Source organism: Oncorhynchus tshawytscha, linkage group LG01 (assembly GCF_018296145.1).
Source record: "Oncorhynchus tshawytscha isolate Ot180627B linkage group LG01, Otsh_v2.0, whole genome shotgun sequence".
In the NCBI taxonomy this organism is placed as follows: domain Eukaryota; kingdom Metazoa; phylum Chordata; class Actinopteri; order Salmoniformes; family Salmonidae; genus Oncorhynchus; species Oncorhynchus tshawytscha.
The window spans coordinates 14,743,724-14,755,973 of record NC_056429.1 but is presented as its reverse complement, the minus strand read 5'-3'; the positions used below and the strand labels follow the sequence as shown (position 1 = coordinate 14,755,973).

General features: G+C 43.1%; 1 protein-coding gene across 3 annotated transcripts in view; it reads right to left on the bottom strand.

Moving 5' to 3' along the window:
- LOC112260024 (voltage-dependent calcium channel subunit alpha-2/delta-4-like) overlaps positions 1 to 12,250 on the bottom strand; it is a 91,101-nt gene that overhangs the window by 5,453 nt on the left and 73,398 nt on the right. For all 3 annotated transcript variants that reach the window (XM_042299199.1, XM_042299246.1, XM_042299227.1), the window contains 8 exons: positions 8,165 to 8,226; positions 7,709 to 7,723; positions 7,051 to 7,095; positions 6,872 to 6,934; positions 1,075 to 1,145; positions 566 to 641; positions 177 to 229; positions 1 to 27 (listed from right to left, as the gene is read on the bottom strand). The exon at positions 1 to 27 is cut by the window's left edge and continues 29 nt beyond it. In XM_042299199.1, coding sequence (XP_042155133.1) covers positions 1 to 27; positions 177 to 229; positions 566 to 641; positions 1,075 to 1,145; positions 6,872 to 6,934; positions 7,051 to 7,095; positions 7,709 to 7,723; positions 8,165 to 8,226 — 412 coding nt within the window. The remainder of the gene's footprint in view (positions 28 to 176; positions 230 to 565; positions 642 to 1,074; positions 1,146 to 6,871; positions 6,935 to 7,050; positions 7,096 to 7,708; positions 7,724 to 8,164; positions 8,227 to 12,250) is intronic.

The window sequence follows — 12,250 nt, the reverse complement described above, 5'->3', positions numbered from 1 at the left end:
CCACAGAAGTTGAACTCCAGTAAGAACCTGTACAGAAGCAGAATTGTTGGGAGAGAAAAAGAAGTGTCAAAAACAATTCAGTTCAGTTCAAAACAACATTACACTAGAGTGATGACAAACAGCATATACAGACCATTTTTCATAAACTCAGCCTGAAAAGTGCATCTCACACTTACATCAACATGTGAGAGAAGAACCATTTAATCACTGCAGCAAGGCCATAGAAAGGCTACAGGAAGGAGAGATAGAGATACAGAGTGAGATACAGTAAGATACAGAGTGAGATACAGTGAGATACAGAGTGAGATACAGAGTGAGAGATACAGAGATACAGAGAGAGATACAGAGATACAGAGATACACAGAGAGAGAAAGAAAGATACAGAGAGAGAGAGAGAGAGAAATGAAAGAGAATAAAACATAGGTAACCCAAGTGAAAAAGAACAAGAAGAGAGCATCTGTTAAGTAATTATATTATATTATATAACCAGCAGGCAGCACATTACAAATGTTTCAGCAAATAGGGACTTCTTCAGGGTTAAGAAATATTGATAAACATGACTCACGCTGAGCAGAGGGCGAGCACTACTGGAATGACTGTGTCCTGATCTGCACATTCCCTGGTAGTCATACAACGACACCCTGTTGGACACACAACGATTAGCCTTTTACTGCACTGGGCTAATTCAGGGTCACACAGAGTGTTTCTTGGTAGTCTTAAACAAATCTACTTTGAAACAAAAACGTACACACCTCACACACATGGTTATGGGCTTAAGTAAAATAAGACATGTGTACCATGTCAGATATAGAGTTGAAATGTATTCAATGTTGAGTTTGCATCCTAATATGACACTTTATGTACATCACTGAAGACTGAAATATAGCAAACTGTTTGACGTAGAAACACCAGATTTTCAGCGGCAAAGAAAGTTAATTAATTATGAAATTATGAAGAATATTAATACATTTGACTGCAGGAAAGGGTCTACGAAGTTAGGGATTACATAACCTTGCACAATAGGATCAATCAATGGTATAATATATATATCCATCGTAATGTAGCTCCTCTTACTTCTTGTACATGCCCGACTTAATCAACGCTGCCATCACAGACCCGTCCACTTCCCCAAAGAAACGTCCGACCTGTAGAGACGATGACAGGAGGGGGTTATATTCAGAGATTACATCGTCTAGGTCTACAGAGCCTTCTGACTATACAAGGGATCTCTTTAGCGTCAGAGAGATGGAGCCAGAGGGAAATTGCGTAACACCAATAATAGCCTTCAGTACCTGCTTCAAATCTGTATGACCTAGCACAAACTCCCATAGCAACACCATCAATTAGACACAGCCACAAGAGGCTAAACTTAAGATGCCCTCTTGCTCCTTACAGTATTCTGTACCTCTATGTATTTACCTGTTACTATCATGTACTCTATGTTAGTCGTTTTATACTTCACAGGGTGATACTGTTGTCTGTGAATGAGTGTCACATCTTATTTAACATGACAGAAAGGTTAACCTCATATACAGTACAGTATACACTCCCCTCTATCTGTCTTCTCTTACTGTAGCACATCCCTGTACTCTGAATTATTCAAGGTCACTTTGTTTAAGCCACACTGTCCAAGTTTCCAAGTCATCCTCCCTCCTCTTCCCGTTTCTCTCTAACTGCGGCTGACACTTTATTTCAATCTCAGGGAGAAGGGAAGGAGACAAATTTCCCTGTGGCTTTTTAAGAGATACAGTGTTTGCCAAGTGTCTGTCTCTGTATGTCTGTGTGTGTGTGTGTGTCTGTGTGTGTGTCTGTGTGTGTCTGTGTGTGTGTCTGTGTGTGTGTGTCTGTGTGTCTGTGTGTCTGTGTGTGTGTGTCTGTGTGTGTGTGTGTGTGTGTGTGTGTGTGTGTGTGTGTGTGTGTGTGTGTGTGTGTGTGTCTGTGTGTGTGTGTGTGTGTGTGTGTGTGTGTGTGTGTGTGTGTGTGTGTGTGTGTGTGTGTGTGTGTGTGTGTGTGTGTGTGTGTGTGTGTGTGTGTGTGTGTGTGTGTGTGTGTGTGTGTGTGTGTGTGTGTGTGTGTGTGTGTGTGTTGTGTGTTTGAGTGTGAGCTCTGGTCCCTGAAGCCAGAGCCCGGAATGGAACTTGATGCTCTATTTACCTGAAAGAAATGCAGTGAAATAAAAACGCAACAACGTTTCGGTGCAAAACTTGGCAGGCAATGCATCCATCCTAGGACAGGAATCTAATGCAGAACCAAAACAGCAGTGTGTCCTCCATCAAATCTATTACCAACATACTACATGTTGTGTTGTCAGCATCTAGACTTTGTTTCTGCTTAGTCACACTCTAGTACGAGCTATGCACATCAGAAATTCTAAGGAAGTTGGTTATGACCCATTTCTTGAAGGCAGCACTGTACTCCTGCCGTATCCTGAATGATTAAATATTTACAGAGCTCTGCCTTAGCCCAATCCCTCTCTCTGAATAAAAAGGGGGAGCACTTGGTGTTCCCACAAAACTTTGTCAAAGTCCTAACCTCAGCAAAATGTTACGGGGTAGCACTTTATCATAATATCTGCTTACTAAGGTTTGCTTTAGTGCCTTACGGAGACATAAACATATTGAATTAAGAGGGAAAATTTAAATATGTGCATCCTTGGTTTGGCCTGAATAGTCTTAATGTCAGTAAATGTTTTATTAAATCGGGACTGGCAGTGATGCAGTAGGAATACGTATACACTGACAGGCTGAACAAGATGGTGTGTGTGTGTTTGTTTCACTCACCTCCAGCCCACACTCCTCCTTAACCCCAAAGATATATTTTTTTCATTATGAAATTATGACAAATATTAATAACATTCCACCCATGAGGCCAACATATTGTGATTTGGTCATTTGACTGCAGGAAATTCTTCATTTAATCTGCAGTTGTTTTTATCAAAGGGGTTTTAGTAGGCCATGGTTATCCCCGGGTACACGCATGATATAAGATTCCACACTGACTACCTACTATAATGTGTAGTATAATAGGGTCTTATAGCCCCCCACGGTCATAGTCTTCAAGTGCATTCTAAGATTTAAGGGCTCAATACCCACCACACTGTTATGCTATGAACACTTATGTTGTGAACACTTATGTTATGAACACTGCCATGGCCCTTGTCCATTCCACCCCACTAATTCTCAGTAATACGGTTAGTCCAGTCCTCCCTCTGCAGTGAAGTCAAGTTAAGGTGGCGTGGGCTGCTTGGTACTGTCTTTAGCTCCAGTTAGTGATAAGGTGGCTGCATACTGTCTTTAGCTCCAGTTAGTGATAAGGTGGCTGCATACTGTCTTTAGCTCCAGTTAGTGATAAGGTGGCTGTTTACTGTTTTTAGCTCCAGTTAGTGATAAGGTGGCTGTTTACTGTCTTTAGCTCCAGTTAGTGATAAGGTGGCTGTTTACTGTCTTTAGCCCCAGTTAGTGATAAGGTGGCTGTTTACTTTCTTTAGCTCCAGTTAGTGATAAGGTGGCTGTTTACTGTCTTTAGCTCCAGTTAGTGATAAGGTGGCTGTTTACTGTCTTTAGCTCCAGTTAGTGATAAGGTGGCTGTTTACTGTCTTTAGCTCCAGTTAGTGATAAGGTGGCTGTTTACTGTCTTTAGCTCCAGTTAGTGATAAGGTGGCTGTTTACTGTCTTTAGCTCCAGTTAGTGATAAGGTGGCTGCATACTGTCTTTAGCCCCAGTTACTGATAAGGTGGCTGCATACTGTCTTTAGCCCCAGTTAGTGATAAGGTGGCTGTTTACTGTCTTTAGCCCCAGTTAGTGATAAGGTGGCTGCTTACTGTCTTTAGCTCCAGTTAGTGATAAGGTGGCTGTTTACTGTCTTTAGCTCCAGTTAGTGATAAGGTGGCTGCATACTGTCTTTAGCCCCAGTTAGTGATAAGGTGGCTGCATACTGTCTTTAGCCCCAGTTAGTGATAAGGTGGCTGCTTACTGTCTTTAGCTCCAGTTAGTGATAAGGTGGCTGCTTACTGTCTTTAGCTCCAGTTAGTGATAAGGTGGCTGTTTACTGTCTTTAGCTCCAGTTAGTGATAAGGTGGCTGTTTACTGTCTTTAGCTCCAGTTAGTGATAAGGTGGCTGCTTACTGTCTTTAGCTCCAGTTAGTGATAAGGTGGCTGTTTACTGTCATTAGCTCCAGTTAGTGATAAGGTGGCTGCTTACTGTCTTTAGCTCCAGTTAGTGATAAGGTGGCTGTTTACTGTCTTTAGCTCCAGTTAGTGATAAGGTGGCTGTTTACTGTCTTTAGCCCCAGTTAGTGATAAGGTGGCTGTTTACTGTCTTTAGCTCCAGTTAGTGATAAGGTGGCTGTTTACTGTCTTTAGCTCCAGTTAGTGATAAGGTGGCTGTTTACTGTCTTTAGCTCCAGTTAGTGATAAGGTGGCTGCTTACTGTCTTTAGCTCCAGTTAATCAGCCAGTTCTCTGCTAATTCCTGTAAGAGGGATTAGGACCATAAGGGTCCTATGAGTGCTCCAGGTGTTGTTTTGGCCTGTTACTTACTGCCTCACAGTGTCCTCTTCTCTCTCAAATCAGTTCAATTCAACAGACTTTATTGACATGGCAAGTTAAATTAATTACATTGTCAAAGTACACATACTGTATGAAGTGCCTCTATGGCAATTCAGATGGCTGATTGAGGACCTTTACTCTGAAGAATGTGTTTGTTTTCTACGATTGTGTTTTTTCCCCTCTGTTTTGCTTTTCGTAGTGTATTGATATATATATATATTTTGTAATTACAGGGTTCATCTGTATCTCAGCATGACTCCCTGTCAAAATAAAGGTACAAAAAAATGGTTGGACTAACAGTTAGAAAGTAATACTAATAACAGGCGTAGTAGCAGTGGAAATGATATTAACATTAACAGCAACTACAGCAATTGTCATGAGAATAATATTAAATGAAAGTAATGTCAGTAGGCTAATTGTAACATGGCTGAGAAGCCACATGGCATGGTATGAAAGACAATACACAACGCTAAAAACTATTGTTACATTCTAGTTTTCACTGGCTGTCCCTCAGGTTGTGGCTGGATTACACACAATTGGCTGACAAAACTGCACATTTTGGCTGAAAATAGTCTGGGTAGCCATTTGATTAGATGTTCAGGAGTCTTACGGCTTGGGGGTAGAAGCTGTTGAGAAGCCTCTTGGACCTGGACTTGGCGCTACGGTACCGCTTGCCATGTAGTAGCAGAGAGAACAGTCTATGACTAGGGTGGCTGGAGTCGTTGACAATTTTTAGGGCCTTCCTCTGACACCGCCTGGTATAGAGGTCCTATGCTGGGACGTTCGTACTACCCTCTGTAGTGCCTTGCGGTCAGAGGTTGAGCAGTTACCATACCAGGCAGTGATGCAACCATGCAACCATGCTCTCGATGGTGCAGCAGTAGAACCTTTTGAGGATCTGAGGACCCATGCCAAATCTTTTCAGTCTCTTGAGGGGGAATAGGTTTTGTCGTGCCCTCTTCACAACTGTCTTGGTGTGCTTGGACCATGTTAGTTTGTTGATGATGTGGACACCAAAGAACTTGAAGCTCACAACCTGCTCCACTGCAGCCCCATCAATAGAATGGGGGGCATGCTCGGTCCTCTTTTTCCTGTATTCCACAATAATCACCTTTGTCTTGATCACGTTGAGGGAGAGGTTGTTGTCCTGGCACCACACAGCCAGGTCTCTGACCTCCTCCCTATAGGATGTCTCGTCGTTGTCGGTGATCACGCCTACCACTGTTGTGTCATCGGTAAATTTAATGGTGGTGTTGGAGTCGTGCCTGGCCATGCAGTCATGAGTGAACAGGTAGTACAAGAGGGGGCTGAGCACGCACCCCTGAGGATCAGTGTTGAGGATCAGTGTGGCGGATGTGTTGTTACCTACCCTTACCACCTGGGGGTGGCCCGTCAGGAAGTCCAGGATCCAGTTGCAGAGGGAGGGGTTTAGTCCCAGGGTCCTTAGCTTATTGATGAGCTTTGAGTCTTTGACACAGTGTAATGGGAAATGCAGCTCTGTCTCTACCTCTCCCCGGGGGCAGAGTGAGCACAGCCCGTCCTCTCTGGGCAGCCAGGTTTGCCTGTGATGACTGGACTCTATGGGCAGGCTGTGCTCACGGAGGCTGTTCTTTCTTTTTCTTCTCCCCCCTCTCTCTGCCACCGCATCTATCTATCTATCTATCTATCTATCTATCTATCTATCTATCTATCTATCTATCTATCTATCTATCTATCTATCTATCTATCTATCTATCTATCTATCTATCTATCTATCTATCTATCTATCTATCTATCTATCTATCTATCTATCTATCTATCTATCTATCTATCTATCTATCTATCTATCTATCTATCTATCTATCTATCTATCTATCTATCTATCTATCTATCTATCTATCTATCTATCTATCTATCTATCTATCTATCTATCTATCTATCTATCTATCTATCTATCTATCTATCTATCTATCTATCTATCTATCTATCTATCTATCTATCTATCTATCTATCTATCTATCTTTGTTATGGAGACACCTGCGCTGAACATGCCCTCTAAGAAATGTGTTAAGATGCGACCACCTGACCTTGCGTGCATATACATGGTCAAGCCGACCAGGTGATTATATAAATGATCCCTCCCTTGGTCTGCTGATCTGCTTATCAAACGGTTCAACGTGTTCATTAACCACAGTTATCATTCATTACATAACAAAGCATGTACGATGTACTAGACTAGATGTGGGTTACATAAGAGTTGTCAACTGGTGTATCATGGTGGTGTTAGCTGAATGGATTGGTTTGATCTGTTCGGGTCACTGGGTGATCATGCTGTCAGACCCTTACCTCTGACCTCTCTTTCGAGACTATGATGAAGCCGTTGCTGTCCACAAGGAAACAGTTGACATCCTGGAGGAATAAGAGACAGGACATTAGTTGTAATGGCACTTATTCAATGATGATATTGACATTCATGAATTCAATGGGAACTGACTCAAACACTGCAGAACAGGCTCAGTACTTACAGTGCTCTGGCAGCTGAGAGGGCAGACACCTTCCACGTCAGTACACTGCAGACAGACAGACAGACAGACAGACAGACAGACAGACAGACAGACAGACAGACAGACAGACAGACAGACAGACAGACAGACAGACAGACAGACAGACAGACAGACAGACAGACAGACAGACAGACAGACAGACAGACAGACAGACAGACAGACAGACAGACAGACAGACAGACAGACAGACAGACAGACAGACAGACAGACAGACAGACAGACAGACAGACAGACAGACAGACAGACAGACAGACAGACAGACAGACAGACAGACAGACAGACAGACAGACAGAGAGACAGACAGACAGACAGACAGACAGACAGACAGACAGACAGACAGACAGACAGACAGACAGACAGACAGACAGACAGACAGACAGACAGACAGACAGACAGACAGACAGACAGACAGACAGACAGACAGACAGACAGAAAGAAAGATTCTCTTGAATCATGTGACTGATAGCTGTATATGGATTTGGAACATATTAACCACAATAACAACAACATAAACATGACTGGTTCAACAGCCAGTCAATATGGTGTGATAACTTCTACACTCTAGAGAGGAGTTCATGTACTGTATCAACAGAAAATAAAAAGGTCACTGTTTACGTACGTCTGTGTCAGCGGGCTGTGAGTGGACGTGAGAGACAGAGGTAGACCAGGAGAAAGACAAAGAGACAGAGAGATGATAAGCTATTACCACTTAGCAGATAGTCCTAAATATACATACAGTGTGCAGGATAATTTGCTGCTGATCATTTCAGACGTTACTTTACGAAAAATGTACCGAACCCTACAAAAATGTCCATTAATTATAATCCACATAATAGTTCACATTTCCTGTTGCTACAGGATTATTTTCCTAAGGTAGCAAACTGGCTCAAACTAAGATCCTACATCTGTAGTGATGTCACACATTGTGTGTATGTGATCCCTGCGCAGGAACTGATCCTGTGACCTTGACATTGCCATGCTCTTACCAACTGAACCAGAGATGGATTTGTGTCAGTAGTGTGGTATGTTATTGGGGAGCTGTCTGTGTGTGTCTCTGTGTGTGTTGCTCCCTCACCTGAAAGGCAATGGTCCATAGCCTCTTCTCCAGCATCTCCAAGGACATCTGCACCCCAATGGCTAAAAATAGAACACACACACAGGTCAGTTGAGAGAGGAAAACATGGACTCTGCAAAAACCCTGAAGCCTAATTTACTGTGTCCGTCTGTGAGAGACTATTGAGAGGCTGGGTGGGTGTGGTGTTGGGCATTATAGTGTGACAGGAAATCAATCAGGCCTTCAGTTAACCTCTATGCAGTTTGCACAGTTAACACCAGGCTGCTGCTGTTTGCATGAAAAATGCACACTGTGGTACCACTGACGGGCTAGCGTGTTTATTATCTAAGCATAGCAGTGGTGGAAAAGGTACCCAATTGTCATACTTGAGTAAAAGTAAAGATACCTTAATAGAAAATGACTGAATTAAAAGTAAAAGTCACTCAGTAAAATACTACTTGGGTAAAAGCCCAAAAGTATTTGGTTTAAAATATACGTAAGTATCAAAAGTAAATGTAATTACTCAAATATACTTAAGTATCAAAAGTAAAATCATTTAAAATTCATTTTATTAAGCTAAGCAGACGGCACCATTTTCTTATTTTTTAAATATACGGATAGCCAGAGGCACACTCTCCAACATTCCAACATCATTTACAAACGAAGCATGTGTGTTTAGTGAGTCCATCAGATCAGAGGCAGAAGGGATGACCAGGGATGTTCTGTCCTGCTAAGCATTCACAATGTAACGAGTACTTTTGGTTGTCAAGGAAAATGTATGGAGTAAAAAGTACATTTTCTTTCTGAATATAGTGAATAAAAGTAAAAGTAGTCAAAAATATAAATAGTAAAGTAAATTACGGATACCCCAAAAACTACTTCGGAAGTACTTTAAAGTATTTTTACTTGAGTAATTTACACCACAAATGCATAGTCACTTTACAAATGACCTCGAATATCTTGTACCCCTGCACATTGACTCGGTTCCGATACCCCCTGTACTTAGCCTCGTTATTGTTAAGTCATTGTCTTGAAGTACTTTTTGATTACATTTTTTTACTTTCGTTAATTTAGTAAATATTTTCTTAACTCTATTTCTTTAACTGCATTGTTGGTTAAGGGCTTGTAAGTAAGCATTTCACAGTAAGGTCTACACTTGTCGTATTCGACACATGACAAATCAAATTGGATTTGATTTGATTTGATGGGTGCGTTACAGGTAAATTGTGTCTGGGAAGGGTGAGACTCTGAACACATCTACCAGGCTTTCACAGTAGCTCTGTGCTTGTTGATACTTCTGCAGAGTTCTGTGTTGTGAGATACCAATGCTTAATTTCACCAGATGGTTACTTAATTGTCTTGTTAAAATGGTAATTAGCTATTGATTGTCTGATGTTATGCCTATATCGTGTCTCTCTTTGTGTTGTGGATCTCTTTTGACGCAATGCAATTTCTGAATAACAGACAATAAAAGTACCATCTAAACTTATCTAACATCATCTAACCTCATCTTATATCATCTAACCTCATCTAAACTCATCTAATATCATCTAACCTCACCTAAACTCATCTAACCTCATCTAATATCATCTTATATCATCTAACTTCATCTAAACATATCTAAACATATCTAACCTCATCTAACATCATCTAACCTCCTCTTATATCATCTAACCTAGTAATTATGCAATTTACTCTAATTTTATGATGGCTCACACACACATGCAGGCAAGTATACTATATATATACAAAAGTATGTGGACATCCCTTCAAATTTGCAGATTCGACTATTTCATCCACACTCGTTGCTGACAGGTGTATAAAATCGAGCACAGCCATGCAATCTCCATAGACAAACATTGGCAGTAGAATGGCCTTACTGAAGAGCTCAGTGGCTTTCAATGTGGCACCGTCATAGGATGCCACCTTTCCAACAAGTCAGTTCGTCAAATGTCTGCCCCGCTAGAGCTCCCCTGGTCAACTGTAAGTGCTGTTATTGTGTAGTGGAAATGTCTAGGAGCAACAACGGCTCAGCTGCAAAGTGTCCACACAAGCTCACAGAATGGGACCGCCAAGTGCTGACACGTGTAGTGCGTAAAAATCATCCGTCCTCGGTTATAACACTTTCTACCGAGTTCAAAACTGCCTCTGGCAGCAACGTCAGCAAAATAAATGTTTGTCGGGAGCTTCATGAAATGGGTATCCATGACTGAGCAGCTTCACACAAGCCTATGATCACTATGCGCAATACCAAACATTGGCTGGAGGGGTGTAAAGCTAGACGCCATTGCAGTGGAAACGCGTTCTCTGGAGTCACCATCTGGCAGTCTGACGGACGAATCTGGGTTCGGCAGATGCCAGAAGAACGCTACCTGCCCCAATGCAAAGTGCCAACTGTAAAGTTTAGTGGATGAGGAATAATGGTCTGTGGCTGTTTTTCATGGTTCGGGCTAGGCCCCTTAGTTCCAGTGAAGGGAAATCTTAATGCTACAGCATTCAATGACATTCTGGAGCATTCTGTGCTTTCAACTTTGTGGCAACAGTTTGGGGAAGGCCCTTTCCTGTTTCAGCATGACAATGCCCCCATGCACAAAGCGAAGTCCATACAGAAATGGTTGGTAGAGATCGGTGTGGAAGAACTTGACTGGCACCTTTGGGAAGAATTGGAGCATCGACTGCGAGCCAGGCCTAAACGCCCAACATCAGTGCCCGACCTCACTAATGCTCTTGTGGCTGAATGGAAGCAAGTCCCCGCAGAAATGTTCCAACATCTAGTGGAAAGCCTTCCCAGAAAGAGTGGAGGCTGTTATAGCAGCAAAGGGGGGACCAACTCAATATGAATGCCCATGATTGTGGAATGAGATGTTTGACGAGCAGGAGTGTAGTGTCTTTTGGTCATGTGGTGTCGGTACGATGCACACAAACACACCCAGTCTGATCACTCTACTAATGAGTCCTTCTGACCAAAACCATGTCATCTGCAGTCCGGAGAAGTTAGGAGGACCACACACACTGACTGATTGACTGACTGAATGACTGAATTAATGATATTCAACACCAATGACAGGTTGATAACAAAGATACATCTTTAAGCCCCCTCTTGGAGTAGAGTAAGTTGTTGGTGACCTCTAATTGGACAGAACAGAGGAGGAGCCAATCAGAAGACCTATACCTCCCTGTCAGATATTGCCTACCTTTCCAGCAAGACCAATGACACAGCAGAATGAGTCAAGAACAGATTCAGTCTATCTCTTAATGACATGATCCTTATCAGTGGAAGTCAAGCTGCCTGGCTGCCTGGCACGAGCCACTGGTGCAGCAGAGGTGCTTTTATTGTTTTGCAGTTTTGCTGCAGTCAATAGTCTTCCACCAGATGCAAAGCTGAAAGTAATGGAAAAGAGGCACACATACAGCGACCATCACTAGGCATTTTGGGACAAATGCAGCTCAGGGTCCAGGATTTACAACAGCCTATAGAGACACTCTGATCTTCTGTGAGGTACTGAGCTATATCAGCTGATTCCTCCCGCCCTCACAACCTCTCTTTTCTCCCTTCACTTCAACTCTCTCGCCCCTCTCCCGTTCTCTCTCCCCCTCTCCCTCTCCACCTTTCCCTCTCTCGCTCCCCCTCTCCCCCCTTTCTCACTCCCTCTCTCTCTCCCCCTCCAATTATCCCTCTCTCTCTCTTACTCCCCACCTTTCCCTCTCTCCCCATTTTTCTCTCTCTCTCTCTCTCTCTCTCTCTCCCTCTTTCTCTCTCTCTCTATTTCTCTCTTCCTCTCAACCTTTCCCTCTCTCCCCTTTCCCTCCCTCTCCCCTCCCCTCTCCCCCTCTTCCCCTTTCCCCATTCTCTCTCTCCTGCTCTCCCTCTCCTCCCTTCCCTCTCTCCCTCCCCCTCTCTCTCCTTCTTTCTCTCTCCCCATTCCCTCTCTCGCCCTCCTGTTCTCCCTCACCCCTCGCTCTCTCTCTCCCTCCCTCGCCCCTCTTCCCCTTTCTCCCCTCTCTCTCTCTCTACCATTTTATCTCCCCCATTCTCTCTTTCTCTCCCTCCTGCTCTCCCTCTCCCCTCCCCTCTCCCCCTTTCTCTCTCCCTCTTCCCCTTTCCCC